General features: G+C 42.9%; 2 protein-coding genes across 6 annotated transcripts in view; both read right to left on the bottom strand.

The window, feature by feature from the left end:
* Window positions 1-638, bottom strand: part of IL34 (interleukin 34) — a 91,119-nt gene extending 90,481 nt beyond the window's left edge. For 2 of the 5 annotated variants that reach the window (XM_060185203.1, XM_060185204.1), the window contains exon 1: window positions 425-621. The gene's annotated coding sequence lies outside the window, so the exon portion shown is untranslated. Of the gene's footprint in view, window positions 1-424 lie in introns of all 5 variants that reach the window. The other 3 variants (XM_060185205.1, XM_007526684.3, XM_016189800.2) reach the window with 3 other exon arrangements.
* An 8,568-nt stretch (window positions 639-9,206) lies between these two features.
* SF3B3 (splicing factor 3b subunit 3) overlaps window positions 9,207-21,134 on the bottom strand; it is a 48,914-nt gene continuing 36,986 nt past the window's right edge. The window contains exons 16-26 of the mRNA XM_007526661.3: window positions 20,470-20,592; window positions 19,106-19,260; window positions 16,617-16,791; window positions 15,711-15,916; window positions 15,457-15,613; window positions 13,481-13,606; window positions 12,380-12,592; window positions 11,785-11,883; window positions 10,748-10,891; window positions 10,174-10,278; window positions 9,207-9,838 (exon numbers count right to left, since the gene is read on the bottom strand). Coding sequence (XP_007526723.1) covers window positions 9,698-9,838; window positions 10,174-10,278; window positions 10,748-10,891; window positions 11,785-11,883; window positions 12,380-12,592; window positions 13,481-13,606; window positions 15,457-15,613; window positions 15,711-15,916; window positions 16,617-16,791; window positions 19,106-19,260; window positions 20,470-20,592 — 1,644 coding nt within the window. The 3' untranslated portion in view covers window positions 9,207-9,697. The remainder of the gene's footprint in view (window positions 9,839-10,173; window positions 10,279-10,747; window positions 10,892-11,784; window positions 11,884-12,379; window positions 12,593-13,480; window positions 13,607-15,456; window positions 15,614-15,710; window positions 15,917-16,616; window positions 16,792-19,105; window positions 19,261-20,469; window positions 20,593-21,134) is intronic.

Genomic DNA, 21,134 nt, shown 5'->3' with positions numbered 1-21,134 from the left:
ATAAATCAATTTTTGACAAAGTAATTCATGCACATAATTCATACATATAGTACTCAAATATAAAGAAACTAAAGTTATAAATGGTAAAGCAGCCCCAGTAGTCCATGACAACCACTTAAAAATGTGAGTTTGTTCATCTACTAAATACAGAAGGGAAAGCAGAAAGCTTGCTTTATGGTTATTTGAAACTCTTTTCTCTTTTTCCCTGCAAGACTGGTAAAAGAAAATATTTAAAAGTGAAACCCAGAGTAGAGAATTCATACCATTTCTCTGAAACATTGTTCAGAGCTTCTTGGTTAGAATTGTCTTTTTTCAAGGCTTGCCCAAATCCTTCTTGCTGTGATCTGTGAAGGAAGCAGTTAAGTTGGGTGGAGAAGTCAAGCAGAGAAAACCATATGAGAAAAAAACTCATTTGCTTTCTTACCTGGTCACGGGTCAGGAAAGGGGCTTTGTTGACAGCTTCGTGGGGTTCCAGAACCTATGCCGGTGCCAATGAGCTAGAGGCAGTGAGTGTCAGGTGAGAGAGGCTGCGGCTTCCCCCAGCCCACAAACCAGGCTTCCTGATGAGTGGGAAGACAGGAGAAACATGCTACTGCTGTCCTGATTCAGAAACTAGAGCCAGCAAGGGCGGGGCTGGACTACGTGTCCCCAGCCTGCTCTGGAGTACAGAGTTGGAGGGGGTCACATAGACACAGGATCAGCTGGAAATTGCTCTGAGGGGGGTCTCAGAGCCCAAATTCCAGCCCTCCAAATTCCAGCGCTCAGGCTGTTTGTTTTTTGGTTTTTTTTTTAAGATTTTATTTATTTATGAGAAAGATAGGAGGAGAGAGAAAGAACCAGACATCACTCTGGCACATGTGCTGCCAGGGATCGAACTCGGGACCTCATGCTTGAGAGTTCAAAGCTTTATCACTGCGCCACCTCTGGGACCACTGCTTATGTTGTTTTAAGGACTGCCCACCAGCTCCTCTCCAGAACAAATTTACTCTGAAACAAACAAACAAACAAAAAAAAAAACAGAACCAGGTGGTGGCGCACCTGGTTGAGCGCATGTATTACAATGCACAAGGTTCGAGCCCCCAGTCCCCACCTGGAGAGGGAAAGCTTTACGAGTGGTGAAACAGGGCTGCAGGTGTCTCTCTATCTCTCTCTTTCTCTATCACCCTCCTCCCTCTTAATTTCTGACTGTCTCTATCCAATAAATAAAGATAATAATAAATAAAAATTTTTTTACAAAACCTGCAAAACTATGCTCAACAGAGTGATGTGACCATCAGTGGAGTGTGTGTGTGTGGGGGGGGGGAACAGACAGCATATGGAGAAGAGGCCTTTGGTAAATATTACACTTGCAGATAGACTGATCTCCCAACCCATACATACAGATGAGGTCATGGGAGGGGCCAGGTGATGACACGCCTGGTTAAGCACACACCTGTTCAAGTACCTGGTCCCCACCTGCAGGGGGAAACATTCACAAGTGATGAAGCAGTGATGCAGGTGTCTGTCTCTTCCCTTCCTTACCCTCGCTCTTCTTGCAATTTTGTCTCTATCCAATAATAAAATAAAACAAGAAATTTTTTTAAAAAGAGAGATAAGTGGTTGGGGAGGTGGTGCAGTGGGTAAAGCATTTGACTCTCAAGCATGAGGTCTAGAGTCAGTCCCCTGCAGCACATGTATGGGAGTGCTGTCTGGTTCTCCTCTCTCTCCTCCTATCTTTCTCATTAATAAATAAGTAAAATCTTTAAGAGAGAGAGAGAGATGAGGTCATTGGGTGGTAAAGATGAATTCAAACCCAGATCTCACAGCTAGGGTATCCCCCACATAACTCAGGACCTGTCCTGGGATATCAACAAATCTAACACAGCACTTGTGGAAGTTCCTGCGGACAGAGAAGGAGAAGGACACTAATTTTGCCTAGCTCACAGAGTGCTGAGAATCCTAAGGGCACAGCAGGGGCAGCACCATTCTAACCTAGAAGTCCCCCCCCACTAACTCCCTGATTCACTTAGACCAAACCTGGAGGGAAGGGCCAACCTGCAGAGTTATCTTTTACCTCCTCTACTACCAGACAGTATGCACAGGGAGGTGGGGACAAAATATCAAACTATCCAAGAAAATAGTTTGCAATATTTCCTTAAATCTGGGAACAGAATCTTTCAAGCCCACCCCCCACTAATTAACATCTAGGATTCCACAACAATGAATCTGGGAAATGCCTGTTTAGATGTTAGTGTGTTGTCTGAATACCAGTGCCTGGCTCCAGTTGTTTAAGAATTGGTTTCTTAGTAGGCTTGACAAAATTTAATTCTTGGTTTGGTCCTCACAATAATGCCCACACTGGAATGCCTGGGCTAAGTTCCCACCCCCCTCTTCAAGACTATGACTACACTGGCCACACCCTTTGTAAGGCCTGCTGTGAGCTCTGCCAAATTGGTTCATGCCAGTCAGGCAGGCTGTGAGAAGGCAAGAGGGGGTGGAGGCAAAGGGGGCACAGCCACAGGAGTTCACTGGAGCCCCGCAAAAGCTTGAGCAAACTCTACTATGCCCTTTTCAGGGCCTCTTGGGGGCTTGGGATGATACCTCTTTCTTTCAAAACATCAAAAAACTGGTTCAAGATGGTGAATCCAGGTTCCCACAGAATCTGAGATCCAGGTTCACTGGTCATACCTCCTTAGACTACCTGGAAATTGTCACCATGACCCCTGGAAGCAGGTCCTAGTCTTTCTATTTTACAGAGGGGGGAAAACAAAAATAAAAAAAAATAAAAACCAAACAAACCATGACTTTGCTTAGAGATCTGTGGCTATAGGTCATCTGAGTCAGGGGCCAGCACTGTCCTGATGGCCTTCACTCCTACTTGGCACTAAACAGATGAGAGTTTGCTCTGAATGCTTTATGTGAAGTTCCCTTTCTCCAGCTTAGCACCAGCCCCTTAAAGGCAAGAAATTCCCCAGTGTGCCTTCCCAACAGCATGAGGCTCTCACAACTTACCACAAAAATTTCAGTAGTGCAGTGGGTTAAGCACAGGTGGCGCAAAGCACAAGACCGGTGTAACGATCCCGGTTTGAGCCCCGGCTCCCCACCTGCAGGGGAGTCACTTCACAAAAGGTGAAGCAGTTCTTCAGGTGTCTGTCTTTCTCTCCCCATCTTCCCCTCCTCTCTCCATTTCTCTCTGTCCTATCCAACAACGACATCAATAACAACAACAATAAAAAAAGGGAATAAATGTTTTTTAAAGTCTTAAAAAATTTTAAACACTCTTTATTAGCTTGTTTATTTATTTTGCCTTCAGGGTTACTGCTGGAGCTTGGTGCCTGCGCTAGGAATCTACTGCTCCTGGAGGCCATTTTTTTCCCTTTTGTTGCCCTTGTTTATCGTTATTGTTGTTGGATAGGACAGAGAGAAATGGAGAGAGAAGGGGAAGACAGAGAGGGAAAGATAGACACCTGCAGACCTGCTTCACTACTTGTGAAGGGACCCCCCCTGCAGGTGGGGAGCTAGGGGCTCAAACCGGGATGTTTGCTGCCATATGCACTTAACCTGCTACACTACTGCCCGGCCCCCAGCTTGTTTATTTAATGCAAGAGAGATAAAGAAACCAGAACAGTGCTCAGCCCTGGCTGGTGATGATGGAACTTCAGGAATCCAAGTCTTGCATATGCTGTCTCCCCAGCTCCAACCCACAGTAAATATTAATACTCCTCTACTCACATCACTAACCTATACACATTGATTCATGACCTTAAACTACCAGTGTGTTATGTTCTCAAATCATGTTATGAGAAGTAACTCTCTACTCCAGATGTTTGCAGTTTAAGAAGTAGGTTCTTTTTTTCCTTTTAATCTTTTATTTATTATTGGATAGAGACAGGGAGATGGAGACACCTGCAACACCGCTTCACCACCTGTGAATGTTTCCCCTGCAGGTGGGAACTGGGGGCATGAACCTGGATCTTTGCAGTCATGTAGCATCTGGCTCCTTGGGAGCAGGTTTTACTGATAAAACTAGAGAAAATTCAAAGGCTGAGTGCTAGAAGCAACAGAGATGGGGTTGACTATGACTACAACCAAATCTGAATGGGTGCTGGATTTGGGGGGGGGTGTCTAGGCTGGACAGATACTACCAGAGCACTTAAGTTGCTTCTGATTGTCTCCCCTTTTTTTGGGGGGGGAAGTGGGGGAGGTTCATTTTGAAGATATGTCCTTGGGTCATGTGGTGGCACACCTGGCTAATCATTTACACAAAAGACCTGGGTTCAAGCCCCTGGTCCCTATTTGTAGGGGGAAAATTTCATGAATGGTGAAGCTGGGCTGCAGGTGTCTCTCCTTAACCCCCTCTCTCAATCTGTCTCTATCCAATAATAAATAAAATATTAGCAACAAAAAAAGATGTAATGTCCCTCACTTCTCAACATACCTAATGATTTCTAGACCTGGTCACTACCATTTACAATATACAGTACAAACAGTACTGGCAGATATTTGGGACAGAAATTAAGTCTGACTAACTTGTTTAAATGTTCAGTTTGGGCTAAAAACCATTGCTGTCTCCTATTCTTTCCTCATCTAAAACACCTGACTGCTCACCTCATTTTTCAGAGGAAACTAGGTTTCAGGTTTTTATTGCCACTGCACTGCTCAGATCTGGTTTATGCTGGTGCTGGGGACTGAACCTAGGACCTCCAATGCCTCAGGCTATTGCACTACTAATGGGCTCTCTGGAGACTTACCTCAATTGCCACTCTAACCTGGACAGAAATTGCCAGATTATAAAAACTTCCCTAAGACAGCAGGAACCTCACATTTCCACTACAGAGCCTAAACTTCCCCCAGTCCTGGGACCCTAGGGTAGGGCCCACTTTCCCATATGCTTCTCCCAATTCTTATCAAATAATATTGCATCTGCTGATTGCAACCTAATCAACACAACGAGTGCCATCCCACATTCCAGCATGCTTCACTTCAGACTGTGTCGAGACTTAAGGTGTGGAACAACAACCCTTTAACTTCAACACTCGGGTGAAACCTTACCTTTCATAGTATTCTCTAATTCCATCCCAGGTGGTTCACTTCCTAACAAAGTCCCAAAACCTAGATATAGACCAGGTTCCAGGAGATAGAGCATATGTCCACACGTATCCATAAACTAGGGCAAATATATACCTGAAAGCAGTACACTAGAGTTTGCAGTGAGTACCCCCCAACACTTCATCTCCACTATTCCAACCTTTGGGTCCATGATTCAACAATTTGTTTGACTTTGTATGTTAACTCTCTTTTCAGCCACCAGGTTCCAGATGCCATCAGATGCTGGCCAGGCTTCCCTGGACTGAAGACCCCACCAATGTGTCCTGGAGCTCAGCTTCCCCAAGAGACTCACCCTTCTAGGGAAAGAGAGAGGCAGACTGGGAGTATGGACCGACCAGTCAACGCCCATGTTCAGCGGGGAAGCCAGACCTCCCACCTTCTGCAACCCACAACGACCCTGGGTCCATGCTCCCAGAGGGATAGAGAATTGGAAAGCTACTGGGGAGGGGATGGGATATGGAGATTAGATGGCGGGAATTGTGTGGAGTTGTAACCCCCCCCATCCTATGATTTTGTTAATGTCTCCTTTCTTAAAAACAAGATTAGAAAAGAAAACACAGCTCAACAAATTGTTTGGCTTTGTATGTTAACTCTCTTTTCAATCACCAGGTTCCAGATGCCACCAGGATGCTGGCCAGGCTTCCCTGGATTGAAGACCCCACCAACGTGTCCTGGAGCTCAGCTTCCCCAGAGACACACCTTACTAGGGAAAGAGAGAGGCAGACTGGGAGTATGGACCGACCAGTCAACGCCCATGTTCAGCGGGGAAGCAATTACAGAAGCCAGACCCTCTACCTTCTGCAACCCTCAACGACCCTGGGTCCATGCTCCCAGAGGGCTAGAGAATGGGAAGGCTATCATGGGAGAGGGTGGGTTATGGGGATTGGATGGTGGGAATTGTGTGGAGTTGTACCCCTCCTACCTTATGCTTCTGTTCACTAATCCTTTCTTAAATTAAAAATTTAAATTAAAAAAAAATAAAAAAAATAAAAAAGAAAATGAAAAAAAAAAAAAGCAAAAAAAAAAAAAAAAGAAGAAAAGAAAAGAAAACACAAGTAGAACCTGAAATGGAATTGGCATATTGCACCAAAGTAAGACTCTGGGGTGGGTGGGTGGGGAGAATACAGGTCCATGAAAGATGATGAATGACATAGTGGGGGTTGTATTGTTAAATGGGAATCTGGGGAATGTTATGCATGTACAAACTATTGTATTTACTGTTGAATGTAAAACATTAATTCCCCAATAAAGAAATAAATTAAAAAAAAAAAAACTTCCACCAGGGGCTGGTGGTGGATCCAGTTGAGTACACACTAGTGTGCAGGGACCAGGTTTAAATTCCTGGTCTGCCACCTGCAAGGGGAGTTTTTAAGTAGTGTAGTGCTATAGGCATCTCAGTTTTCTATCTGAGCCTCCTCTTGGATTTGTGTATTGTTATATGGGAAACTGGGGAATGTTATGCATGTACAAACTATTGTACTTACTGTTGAATGTAAAACATTAATTCCCCAATTAAAAAAAAAAAGAACACAAAAAAACTTCCTCCTGTTCTGGGTGCAGAGCAGACCTGAGAGGTGGTTGTTCCTAACAGCTGATCAATAAATACTGTTGGGACAAAAGAAGTTAGCAGCAGTTTCTAGTGGATTAGGCCTATCAACTTTTTTAGCTTGATTTTTTTCCCCTTGCCTCCAGGATTATTGTTGGGGCTCAGCTTGGTGCCAGCACCACAGAGCCACTGCTCCTGGTGGCCATTTTTTCCATTTTATTGGATAGGACAGAGAAATTAAAGTGGAGATGGAAAGAGACCTGCTTCACCACTTGTGAAGGTGAAAGGAGCTCAAATCCAAATCCTGCTTAGTACCATGTACACTTTAAGTGGGTCCTATTAACTTTCAAAGCTTCTAAACAAATAGCTCTCAATCATGCTATGCAGATAGATGAAGTCTTCTGACTACTGGGTATTCAGCATGTTTTATTCTGATTAAACTTCATATAATCTCTATGCACTGAACTATCAGATGCCCCAATCATCATCTAACCAAGATGTTCACCGAGTCCCTTATCACACCCAAGTGAGCTTTATGTCCCCCCACTTTTTTTTTTTTTTTTTGGACAAGGCTTAATTTTAACAGCAGAGGTGGGTTTTCTGAGCTCTGGGTGTAGCCCTTGAATTTATTTTTAAGGTGTAATAAACATGAGATTAACATGCAATATTTGACATGCAAAAGAACAAGTGGATTCAATTCATTCAAGCACATCATTTCTATTTTGAATAGAAACCATTAGGAACTTAAAAAATCCCATCTGAAGAATGCTCCCCCAAAAGTCTCTGGATTCCCACTAAACAGAGTTCAAAGGCGCCTACAGTCATGGGAGCAGAGAACAATGTGGTCCCAGTTGAGTGAACACCCAAGAGTCTTCCCAGAAACCACAGCTGTCTTCCTACCATTAAAAAAAAAAAAAAAGCAACATTCCATTCACAGACCAGTTTTGATCCCCCCTCATCACCCCCAAGGAATGCTATTCTTGGCAAGAGATATTCCAAAGGGAACATCTGCAGAGCCCATACCCCTGAGGCCAGGCGAAAGCTGAGGCAGCTAAAAACTTTTCAGTCCTTAAGATTCAAGTTAAGGGGACACACAGCAGCAGCAGGATGAGAACAAATGTAATAACCAAGAGCCAAATGCTTCAGTGTTTTGGCATTCTTTCTGGGTTCCATGGCTTATGTCTAATATGTTCTGCAAATCTGAACAGACTTTCCCACTTAGTTGCTCAACTAAAGGAATTGATTAAGCTCCTGTAACACCTACATAGATGCAATTTGTCAATTCACTTCATCCAATGAGTATTAAAAACCTCTTGTTGACCCTGGGGCAATAGTTATGAACTGGACAACAGTCCTGCTGTTAACAAGGCCTACTTCTTCCTACCTACACTCTAGAAATTCCACATAACAAGGCCTTTACTAAGTCAATAGACATGCAGAAAAACTTAATGGTGACAATACCAAAATATAGAGATGTTTTCCTTACATAGCCCCTCAACTACTGTTGGGAAAACAGGTCATTAGAGATTGTGCAAATATATGAACATTGACCACTACATGGGTCCAATACCTCAGCAATAAAGGTTTCATTTAGGTAACCAGTTCCTGGAAATACCTGGTTCCAATTACTACTGAAAGATCTGAATTCAGAGTATGTCTGTCCACCACCACTCTTGAATCTAACCTAGTGCTAGTCAGTATCTGAACAAGTGAAACAGCACTTTGTGAGAACAGCAGTGACAGGTTCAGTGAAACTAAGGCTACCTACATGGGCAGAAAGAATGGTGAATGTTCAGGTATAGGACCAATGTTTCTAAGACTTAAGCTACTTCAGAGCTGACAGATGTCTTCATATCCCAAAGACCCTTCAAAGCCCACACCTCAGATGTTTGCTGCAAGCAGGATATATTTATTTACTTAACCACCAAAGATTACTGCTGGGGCTCAGTACCTGTACAAATCCCCTGCTCCTGGCAGCCCATTTTTTCCTTTCTGTTACGACAAGAGACAGAAACAGAGACACCTGCAACAGTGCTTCACCATTCAAACCTCCACTCAGCACATGAGAACAGCAGCTTAAACCCAGGTAACTTGTGTGCTTTACCAGTTCACCACCATCTGACTTCACTCATGTGCTCTTAAACTGAACCACATATTACTGACTTGTTCCCAGGGGCAGGTTAGTATCCATATTCTGTACTTACTGATCCTTTAACAGTCAGGAGCTACAGAAGTAAAGGGAGTTCAGTGACTACCCAATTAGGATTCACATCAATTCTTAAATATAAGTTAAATATAAGACCTCAGAGTAGAAGAAAGCTGAGACATTGATTGCCTTTGATCAATATCCAATGAGAAGAGGTGTGTCTAGAACACATAGTAATTATCCAAATTCCATCAGCACATGACTAGACAAAGTCCAAGAGTCCATAGTAAAGTGGGAGTCAGAAAGTGGTGTCAGAAGCCCAAGCAAGGAGCTAAAAGGACAGAAGGTACCTTTTTCTTCCTCCACCTTGGGTTTAAACCTCCCACGTAAACTCTCACCCCCAGAGAAATATGCACAGACACCAGCCACCTCAAAAACCAGATTTGTATTTCTTCTTAGGTTCTAGAGGGGCAGAACTCAAGTATCATACTTAATACAACTTGGTCCCCCACCTCAGTTTGCCTGTCTCCTTCCCTCCCTTCCATGATACCATTGTACAAAACTTTTATTTACAGGGAAACCAATTAAAAATTAAAGATGTATACAAAAGTAAACGAAAGCCAGAAATATCAATGCAGGAAAGCTCTGGGAAAGAAGGACATCATATCCTACACTGAAGCCTGAGGGAATGTATTATCAGGTAGGGAGAAGTACAGTGAATCACAATGCCAATTTTAGGGAAAACTAGCCACTCAAGGGGGAAAAAAAATCAATAGGCAAAAGCGACTAACTTTAATATTACAAAGTCTTAATTATCCGTCCACCCTTCTTCTGCTACATAGGTTCAGAGCGAGGTGGCTATGATGGTGGTGGGGAAACAAAACCAAGTTTCTGATAAGACCCACAGGAAAAAGGCCTCAGAAGGCATATCGGGTTCGGATGTCCTCAAGTTTCTTGGACACCTCGGGTGGGGTTCGGTCCAGTTCTTCAGAAACATTTTTTTGCTTGTTGGGTTCCATGGAGTTGAACTGTTCACAGAGGTCTCCATCAATCACATTCTAAAACACAGAAAAAAGAGAAAGGCAAATGTTAGCCATTCAAAGAAAATATCACATGCTAAACCAAGCTAGCAGCTAGCTACAAGGAAAAGTTGTTCCTTCTCCCTCAGATACTAAATCTCCATCCAGAGCCAGAGGAACATTATTCTGAGCCAATCCTGAGTAGCCACAACTCAAAACTTTTATGATTATAGCCCGTCCTGAAGGGAAAGGATTATGAGTATCAGTAGACATCAGACCCCCATTACTATTCTACCTTCACCCTGCTGATTTAAGGAAGGGAGGCCTAGAGAAAAGAATCCCTCTTTCTCTACTCAAATTTCCAACAGACTGACCTTAACAGGGAAATAATAGGAACGAAAGCTGAGGTGATCTCGCCCACACAGAGGTGGGTGCTCAGAACGCAGATGCATTTCCACATGCTGGAAAAAGTCATGGTCCTAATGGAAGAAACAGTAAACAGTCACTAAATGGAGAAAATGACTTCAAATGCTAGCCTATCATTTCCAGAAGCACAATGAAGCCATTGATTTTTATCATGCAGACATACAGTAAAGAAAAACACAGGTTTCCCATGATAGTCAATATCTAAAAGTCATTATATCTATAAAACAAGAGAGAATATCATATGAGAAGTGTCCCATCATTCTAGCCTGTGGGCCTCAGCCCAACTAACCCTATACCCTTATGAGAACTGAACCAAACCCCAGAACAGTATAAAACCTAATGGTGTGAAGGGGAGGCAGTAATAAGGATCGGAATTCTTCCCATGTCACTTTTGTGACTTTATAAAATTTCCAGGCACTTCTAGTTATATGCAGGGACAAACAGTTTTGCCCCTGTAGGTAGACTCAGTATCAAGAAACAATCCCAGGAAGGCAAAGGTCAGAGCAAGATGGGAGATTTCACCTCATGGGATGTGAAGGGGACAAGGATTCCAATTCCTCCTGACAGGGTGGTGTACACAAGTGATTCTGAACCTCCAGGGATCAGCGTGGTCTTCTGTAATGACAGCACTGTCTCCCCTACATGATAGTTCATGATCACTTCTGCCTGCAAATCAGAAACAGATTATTAACTGTGGACGCCCTTAGAACCTGTTCTGGCTTACCAAGAGCAAGTAGTATCCCCTAAAGGAGATTTAGCCAAGTTTAAAAATCCAAACTACTAAAATGTAAAAATATTTTAAAAACGAAATTTGTCTGCCAGGTGGTTTAGTAAGTAGAGCACGTGCCTTGTGAGGCCCTGAGCTGAATCCCAGACATCACATGAAATTTAAAAAAAAAAGGGGGGGAACCCACAAAAAATTATTAAAACAGCAACTGGGACAGAACAGTGGTGCACCCAGTAGAGCAGATATGTTATCACATGTAAAAGTGGAGTTCGAGTCTCCAGCCCCCTAGCTTCAGAGGGAAGTTTCATGAGTGGTAATGTAGTCCTGCAGGTATCTTTCTCCCTCCCCCATCCCTCTCAATTTCTACCTCCATCCAACATATAATATTAAAAACAAGATAAGGCGCCAGGTGGTGGCGCATCTGGTTGAGCACACATGCTGAAATGTGCAAGGACCTGGGTTCGAGCCCCGGGTCCCCACCTAAATAGTACATGCCAACTAGAGTAAAGTTTAGACACAGCCAGAGAAGGTTGGTCAGTACCACTAATAAACCTATACAACCGCCTTCTAACAGAACTTGCTATTCTCCACATGTATCTTACATTGCTAAGTTGTCATACTCCATAGTCATTAAGACAAGAGAGCAACTTGGTCATCTTATGGTGGTGACCTTTTGCATCACCTTAGGATTTCCCAAGAGGAAAGGACCATATATAGGAGAGAACTTAACACAGTAATATGCACTGGATAATTCACTAAAGAGCATCATGAGGGAATCACCATAGTCACAAGGAACATATGTAGGCTAGTGCCTCTCTCTTGAATATCTTACCTTCTGAGAAGCCCCGTTGAGCAAGCCTCGGTCCCAGAGGGCTTTGTTTCCTGTGGGATCCTCATCAACTTCATCATTTGTGTTAGGTGGAAGCCTCACCTATAAGGAATTGACACAAAGCACAAGGTTGGGCCCTATATCTGCTCACCAAGCAATATGCTTGCCCTAAGTCCTTGCAAGCAAGACTAGAGGTATAGCCCCTCAGAGACCAAGTTTAAGTCTCCTGCACCTGTCTGGTGTCTGAAGAGAAATTCAAGCAAATCAACCCATAAGCAAAGGGTTTTTACAGCAAGAGTAAAACACAAAAGACCACAAAACATAAAAGAAAACAGTCTTGGCTTAAAAAGGTAAGCCAATGAAAATAAGTACTAGTCATTAACACAAACTAAATCTATCATTACTAAATCATGTTCCATGGGGGAGGAAAGGGTGTGTGGGGAGGGGGGCAACTCCTAAAAGACTTGCAAAAAGGCTTAAAGAACACATTTCTTTTTAGAGCTGGCCTTAGTAGACTGAACTTTTTACTTTCCATATTAGAAGTCAGTACTGTCAGGTTTCCCACAAACCACTAAAACTAAATTCAACATCAACTCACCACACAAATGTTGCCAAACTTGTCTGCTCCAGCCACTGTGTCATAATCAAGGAGGCTAGCCGTAGTGACCCACCGTGGGTAGGTGTCATCAGCAAAGATGATGAGCTGGTTCTCATTACGCTTGTAGCGAACCCAAATGAAACTTTCTTGGACATCAGACACAATTACTCTGTGTCCAATAGTCTGGATCCCAGAGATGTAATTGGCAATATGCTGGTAATACAAGTAGAATGAGTGTAACCTTTGGGTTCTGACCCCACAGAAATCCCAGCCATCCCCAACTCAACAGATGTAGGAGCTGGATGATGGCACAGTTAAAAAAAAACAGCAATGGGGAGTCGGGCTGTAGCGCAGCGGGTTAAGCGCAGGTGGCGCAAAGCACAAGGACCGGCATAAGGATCCCGGTTCGAACCCAGGCTCCCCACCTGCAGGGGAGTTGCTTCACAGGCGGTGAAGCAGGTCTGCAGGTGTCTGTCTTTCTCTCCCCCTCTGTCTTCCCCTCCTCTCTCCATTTCTCTCTGTCCTATCCAACAACGACAACAACAATAATAACTACAACAATAAAACAACAAGGGCAACAAAAGGGAATAAATAAATTTAAAATAAATATAAAAAAAAATTAAAAAAAAAAACAGCAATGAGCAATACATTCCCAGGTGAAAAAGAACTAAGTAGCAAATATGGCAAATCCCAACCCCCCCCCCCTTTGTTGCCCTTGTTGTTTATCATTGTCGTTGTTGGATAGGACAGAGAGAAATCAAGAGAGGATGGGAAGACGGAGAGAGAAAGATAAGACACCTGCAGACCTGCTTCACCTGTGAAGCGAACCCCCTGCAGGTGAGGAGCTGGGAGCTTGAACCGGGATCCTGATGCTGGTCCAGGTGCTTTGTGCTATGTGCGCTTAAGCTGCTGTGCCAACACCCTGGCCCCCAAACTCCAACTCTTAAAACACACATACACGAGCGCATGCTTCCTGCCCTTCTCCAACCTCAAGGGTAGAATTAGGGGCCCGTAACAAGACCATATAAAGACACATTCACATCCCTACCTACTCCTGCCCCCTCACTAGCTAGGTCCAAGGCGCTCTATTAATATATTTACCTTATTCTCACATTTTCGCAGTAATTTCTTCTTTCCTAGGTCATAAACTCGCAGAAGCTTCCCCACACCAATCAATACCCTCCCCTGGAATGGGGCAATGGCAGCAGGAACCTCTTCTACTGGAGTCTGTAACAAGAAAAGCAGGTAATGCAACTATTAAGACATATGACCAGGTCTGGGAGGTGGTGTAGTGGCTAAAGCATGAGACCCGTAAGTATAAGGTTCCTAGCACCCCAACTGCCAGAGTGATGCACAGGTTCTCCTCTTTCTCCCATGTTAACCTTAAAAAAAGAAAAAAAAAATACAGGAATAAGTGCACATAGTACGAAGCACAAGGATCCTGACTCAAGCCCCTGGCTCCCCACCTGCAGGGGCACACTTTGAAAGTGGTAAAGCAGGTCTGCAGGTGTCTATCTTTCTCAATTTCTCTCTGTCCTACCCAACAATGACAGCAGCAACAATAATAATGGGGGGGAAAAGATGACCACCAAAAGCAGTGGATTCGTAGTGCTGCCACCAAGCCCAAGCGATAACCCTGGAGGCAGAATAAACAAACAAACAAACATCTCTACAAATCAGAATGTTAAGAGTAAGGTTTCACAGGCTCTATTTCATCTAATAAGCAGACCAATAATGAGCCGTGGAAACAGCCTAACAGGCAAAATGATTTTCTCTTTTCCTTCTTTTTTTAATGTTTATTTATTTATCCCCTTTTGTTGCCCTTGTTTAATTGTTGTAGTTATTATTGTTGTTGTTACTGATGTCATTGTTGTTGGATAGAACAGAGAGAAATGGAGACAGATGGGGAAGATAGAAAGGGGGAGAAAAAGACAGATACCTACAGACCTGGTTCACTGCCTGTGAAGTGACCCCCTTGCAGGTGGGGACCCCCTTGCAGGTGGGGACCCAGGGGGCTCGAACCAGGATCCTTACTCCAGTCCCTGCGCTTAGGACCACGTGCACTTAACCTGCTGCGCTACCGCCCGACTCCCGCAAAATGATTTTCATTCCTGAAACTCCAAGTTTCCAGGTTCAATCCCCAACACTACCATCAAGAGAGAGTTGAGCAGTGTTCTGGTGAGAAGAGAAAACAGAGTAGTTTGGGAGGTGATGCAGTGGATAAAGCACTGGACTCAAGCATGAGGTCCTGAGTTCAGACCCCAGTAGCACATGTAGTAGATTAATGTCTGGTTCTTTCTCTCTCCCCTTTCTTATAAATAAATAAAATCTTTAAAAAAAAAAAAAAAAGAAAGGAAGAAAGAAAAACAAAAAAGGGGAGGGAGGAGAAAGAGAAGACAAACAACAGTGGAAAGGGTCTAGTGTCTAATAAGGACTGGCTCCAGAGCTAATGTTAGTTAAAATGGCACTGTCATTACCTAATCAAAGCCTCAATATCTAAGAAATGACTGCAGTCTGTTGAGGAAAAGGAAAGGAATCTAGATAAGTGACATAGCTCATTTGTAGGAGAAAAGTGAGTTTAGCACAAAGAAGGCTATGTGAAGTAATTATTCCCTAGAGGACACACCCTTTATAAAAAAGGGCTGTAGGGGTCGAATTCACATGTTGCAGTGTGGAGGCATCCAGTTAGTGGCCTTAAACATATTCATATTATTGTGCAACCACCACAACGCTCCATCCCCAGGACATTTCATCTTTTCAAATGAAAACTGCACCCCCATAAAATTCACTGCTCAAAGAATACATTCTTTAGAACTGTAGGATTTTGGCCTGCTTAGTAAGCCTAGTTAAACAACGGGTCAATTCAGTGTGCATCTATCTCCCCATTATGGCAGTTAGCAACAGGCTTCCTGTGGGACTTATAGGCATCAGAACATCACTGGAGCAATGAATACCCCAGCACTTCCTGTGCAGCACCAAGATACAGAATCAAACAGCAGATTCTGACCCACAACTTAAGGAAAGGTAAGACAGCACAGTAGGATCTAAGATCCAGAGAACTACTGGTTGGTTCTTACCTTGTGCAAAAACTCCAGTTTTTCCCCACTGTTCACAAGCTTGTAGGTATATACAAAGCCTCCTGCTACAGATCGGGGGTTCAGTATCAGGTCTTTGGCTACGCCCACCAGCACATACCAGTCATCACCAGTATTGGAGAACCTGCACACAGCCACACTGTACACAAGAGAAAGAAGCAGAGCCTGGTATTAGTCACTTGTCAGAATATTTCTGCCCCAGGCTCCAAAGCTCTGGATCACATTGGACGCCTTACCTAAAGGCAGCTTCATTCTGTTCTAGTTGGACGAGGTCCAGTGTGTTGCCCTGAATAGGATTCATCACTCGGATCACAGAAGCCCACTGCCCATTGCCAGCCTTAGGAGCTCCAAAAATGGATTCTGGGAGGTTTTCATTGAGGAATGCTGCTGCCATCTCTGCAGCCAGCTCCCGCTCATCTTCCCCTGCTGCTTCCACCATTTCCTAAATCCAAACAAAAGGAAACGTTGCCGAGTTCAGGTGGGTGCTAAATGAGAAGTGAACAAGAAGCAACCCCCCCCCCCCAAGGACTTATAGCAGATAAACAGAAGTCTTTGGATCAAAAGCAGGATTACCTAAAATAAAGATTAGATTAAGATGTACAGCTGAGGGAGGGGAAACAATAAAGTAAAAATCAGGCATTTCTTTTTTAATGCCCAAAAGAATCTGTTGTGGCAAATACCTGATCGGTGCTTTGATAAACAAAGAATGAAAATGCCATTTTACTACTTAAACCATTTATTTCCTTTGCTACGACTATTTACCTCCTCTCCTAAACCAGTTAGATTTACATGGTGAGGATATTTGTTTTTTGACTGGGAAATCAATTCTGGAGTGGGCTAGAATTATGGAGAATATGAAAGACATTTTCTTAGAATCCAAATCCAGGAAAGTTTTTACAGGCTACTTTTGAAAGTTCCAGAAATGAAGAGGGTTTAAGAGAGGGATCAGATTTTAATCCGGATTAAAATGGATTAATCCATAAATCAGAGTTGAGCAGTGCTATGGTTAAAAAATTAAACAAGGACTCAAGAGCTTAAAAAACTTAAAGTCAGGGTTTTTAAATAAAACAAATAATGTAATCAACAAATAGGTTTTAAATTTCTCATGCTTTTTAACTGAACCTGAAGCTCAGTCTCATTACCTCTGCCATCTGTTGCTTCCTCTGAGCTTTTGTGGCCTCAGTGTAGGCATTGTGGTCAGTCTCAATGATAATAAGGTTATTACTCTCAGGATGAATGACAAATTTCCTAGGTGTATACTGAAGGGGAAAGGCTACTTGATTGAAGACAGCACCTAATTTCTCTAACGCCAAAATCCTATGGGAAAAGACAAGCAAGTTAAAAGGTCACCCACAAGGTCTAGAAACTTGTCCTGAAATGATCCATGAGCAATCACAGCAAACACAGCAATCCCTGAAGCTCTAATGTCAGTATGAAGCAACACTAAATAGCAGCCCATTCCAGAGGATTCGACATAGCTGACAAGGAGTTCCAGGAAGGGGGCAGAAGATAGCTTTCTGGGTAGGGAACCTTAATTGTCATGTGCACAGAGAGGTTTCAGCCCATCACCACATGCTATGGCAACAGGAATGCTATGGTGTCTCCCACCACATCCAAATAAAAAAGTGGTCCAGAGTGGCGAAATCACACATATATATAAGGCCCCATTCCACAAACAGAAATGAAGTAATAATAATAGACTCATGCCTGAGGCTCCGAAGTCCCAGGTTCAATCCCCGCACCACCATAAACCACAAAGGAACAGTGCTCTGGTATAAAATAGTAATAATAATAGTGGGGGGTTGGGCGGTAGCACAGTGGGTTAAGTGTACATGGTGCAAAGACCACTGTCAGGATCCTGGTTCGAGCCCCCGGCTCCCCACCTGCAGGGGAGTAGCTTCACAGGCAGCGAAGCAGGTCTGCAGGTATCTTTCTCTCCCCGTCTTCCCCATCTCTCTCCATTTCTCCCTGTCCTATCCAACAACGATGATATCAACAACAACAAAGGCAACAAAAGGGAAAATAAATAAAAACAATGAAGGGCTGGGGAGATAGCATAATAGATATAGAAGACTTTCATGCTTGAGGCTCGGAGGTCCCGGGTTCAACTCCCAGCACTAATATAAGCCAGAGGTCTAGAAGTACTCTGGTCTTTGTTTATCACTTTCACTAGTAAATAAACAAATATATATATATATTATTGCTACCAGGATCATCACTAGGACCCAGCGCTTGCATTCTTAGTGGTAATTTTTTTATTTTTGATTCCTATGCTAAGAGGTCACAGTCCACTGGGGGGTAGTTGATAGATATAAACAGAGTATACACAACATGTGTTGACAATTCAAAAAAAAATCACTTATCACCTGTCTTATTTATTGGGGGAAGATAGAGAATCAGACTATCACTGTGTTTATATGATGCCAGGGGTCAAACTCAAGACCTCATGCTTGAGAGCCCAACATTTTAGCTACTGCACCACCTCCAGGGATACTATTAAAACTTTTCTTAAAGTGGAGAGTGGGGGAGATAGCATAATGATTACACCTGAGGCTTTAAAGTACTAAATCCAATACCACCCTCTCCCAAGCCAGAGTTGAGCAATGCTCTAGTAAAAAAAATAATAAAGATGAGGATAGATTGCATAATGGTTATGCAAACAGACTAGCCTGCCTGAGGCTACAAGGTCTCAGGTTCAATCCCCATACCACCATAAACCAGAGCTCAGTATTCCTCTGATAATAGTTCTGATAATAATAGTTCTGATAATAACAGTTCAAGCCCAGGTATTAAATGTGACAGTGATGTCCCTGTTTCTTTTCCTCATTTTAGGGGTCGAGTGGTGGTGTACCTGACCTGGTTGAGTGCACATGTTACAATGTGCAAGGGCCCAGGTTCTAGTCCCCATCTCTACCTGCAGAGGGAAAGCTTTGCAAGTGGTAAAAAAATGTTTCAAGTGTCTGTCTCCCTATTACCCCTTCCCTCTTAATTTCTGGCTGTCTCTATCCAAGTAAAAATAATAAAATAACCATTAGCAAAAATTTGGAAAAGCCAAAGTGAATAGATTTTGTACTACAGGCAGCACTTACTCCATCACTATCAGTACCAATAAATCTGTAAACTTGCCAAAAAAAAAAAAAAAAACACCTTATAATCAAGCTAAAACTCAAGATGTCAAGATGTAATACTAGAAATAACAAATCAGAAAAAAGGTCAATGCCCACTCTACAACTGTTTAATGTCATTGTCCTTGAGTCTCAGGAAGACTGAACTATACTATTAAAATTTAGTCCTGAAAGTATAAACACAAGCTAAATATAAAAAACACCAAGGGGGGGGGTAGATAGCATAATGGTTATGCAAACAGACTCTCATGCCTGAGGCTCTAAATTCCCAGGCTCAATCCCCCGCACCACCATAAGCCAGAGCTGAGCAATACTGATTAAAAAAATAAAAAACACCGAAACTTGGCTACCAGGAACTTAACTCATGAGCCAAATGGAAGGTTTCAATTTCAACACACTAGTCTTATGGTAAAGTTGGTTTTCTGCCATCTCTTTATGGCTTCTTCCAACACTGGCAAAACCTGGCCCAAGTCCTCTCCAGAAACATTTCCCTCCAAGCCACTCACCTCAGAGTATTAGTGGAGATGGCCACAATCCCCTCAGGACACTGTTCAGAGGCAAAACCAGATGCAAACTCCAGGGTCTCGTAAGACAGTGGAGTGAGATGGAAACGAGACTGGTAAGAATAGCTCAACCATGATCGGCTTGACATAGCCAACACCTGAAGAAAGCACAACACTTGCAATTGGCTCAGGGAAAATATAGAGGAATGGGGTAGGTAGCATAATGGTTATGCAAAGAGATTCTAATGCCTGAGGTTTCAAAATCCCAGGTTCAATCCCCCATACCACCATAAGCCAGAGCTGATCAGTGCTCTGATAAAAAGTAAAGAAAAAAATATATATACATATATATATAGTATGCTGGCTAAACTCCCAATTCCAGTCCATGGAATATTCCAAGGAATTTCAGAAACCTAAAAGGCTAGGTTTAGAGAGAAGGTAGTGTAAGTTAGTATTTGTTAAAAGCCTGAAGTACGGGCGGGAGAGACAGCATTGTGGTTATGCAAACAGACTCTCATGCCTGAGGCTCCTAAATCCCAGGTTCAATCCCCCGCACCACCTGAGCTGAGCAGTGCTCTGGTGTTTCTCTCTCTCTTCATCTCTCTCAAAAATAAAATTAATTTAAAAAAAATTAAAAAAAAAAAAAGCCTGAAGTACACAGCCCAAGATGTAACACAATGGAAAGAGTTGGGATCCTCAAGAATAAGGTTGGGAGTATAATCCCCAGGATCTATTTTCCCCTCTCACTAGAAAACAAGTTTAAAAGAACCAAAACAAGTAACACTTGGATTACTAGTCATGTGACCTAGATTAATTAGCCAATCTCTCCACACCTCCATATAAAATGGGGCTACTATCTGGAGGATAGTTAAAAATTAGCATAACACTCAGAAACCCCAAGAATTAGCTACAATGAAAAAAAAATCTTGCAACCTCTTTTATATTAAAAGATTTATGTTCCTGGAAACTGTAGGTCCTGGGAATGGGGGTGTTCAACAGCTGGGTTATTGTTACAATAAAATTGCTATTGGAGGGTATGCTTTGTCTTATAAGCCATATTGATACAAGTTTGCTCAGGTAGTGCCTAAATTAGTTTTCCAGGTAACTCCCAGCTCCCTGCATTTGCCCAGTGTAAGGATCAAAGGGATTGACATTTCAATAACTAAATCATGACATCATCAAGTTAAGGAACCAGAGTTAAGGAGCTTTGAATTAAGGGACACAAGAGTTTCCACATGAAGGAAACTAACTAGTCAAACAGAGCCAACACATAATACACTAGTGAAATATCCAAAAGGCTTCTACCAGGGGATCTTTCTCAAATGATGTCACTAACAAACATGCAACCTGCCCCTTTCGTTACTTACTGCCTCCTGTCCTTGCATCCGAACACGAAAGAGTTTCACAGGGCGGGAACCAAGATATCTAGTACGAGTATCAGACAGGTCCCCAGTGACAGGGTCCAGGACCGTTCTCAATAGCACACCATTCTAGTAAAGAGAGGAATGGGTTAAAGTTGTCCATGAAGGAAATGCCCATAATACTTTCAGAGCAAAAGCAAGGAAATGACTTGGTGATTTAAAAACTATGTTTAACCATTCATTCCTATTTCCACTAAGTCACTCAACTAGCGAAAAAGCACTCAGCTTCTTTTTGTTTCACCATGTCTGTTACTCTTCCAACAAAATACATGCTAGAACACAGCTCTAGGTTTCATCTCTTACTCCCTACTCCCTCCGCTTCACTAATGAAAAAAAAAAATCTGAAAAGAGAAATTTCATCCTGTTTTCTTTGGAGGTGCTAAACCACTAACTCTTACTCAGGAAGTGGCAAAGTGGATAAAGAATTGGATCCTCTAGCATAAGGTTCTGAGTTTGATTACCAGCAGTATTTTGCCAGCAAGATGCTCTGGTCCTCTCTCCTGCACACACACAGGCTCACTCACTCATTAGTAAAAGTAAATTATTGAGACCGGGAAGATAGCATAATGGTTATGCAAAAATATCTTCTTCTCTGAGGCTCCAAAGCTCCA

The sequence above is a fragment of the Erinaceus europaeus genome, chromosome 2 (assembly GCF_950295315.1).
Source record: "Erinaceus europaeus chromosome 2, mEriEur2.1, whole genome shotgun sequence".
NCBI lineage: Eukaryota > Metazoa > Chordata > Mammalia > Eulipotyphla > Erinaceidae > Erinaceus > Erinaceus europaeus.
Note: the sequence above shows the minus strand (reverse complement) of the source record. Positions and strands in the feature narration are given on the sequence as shown.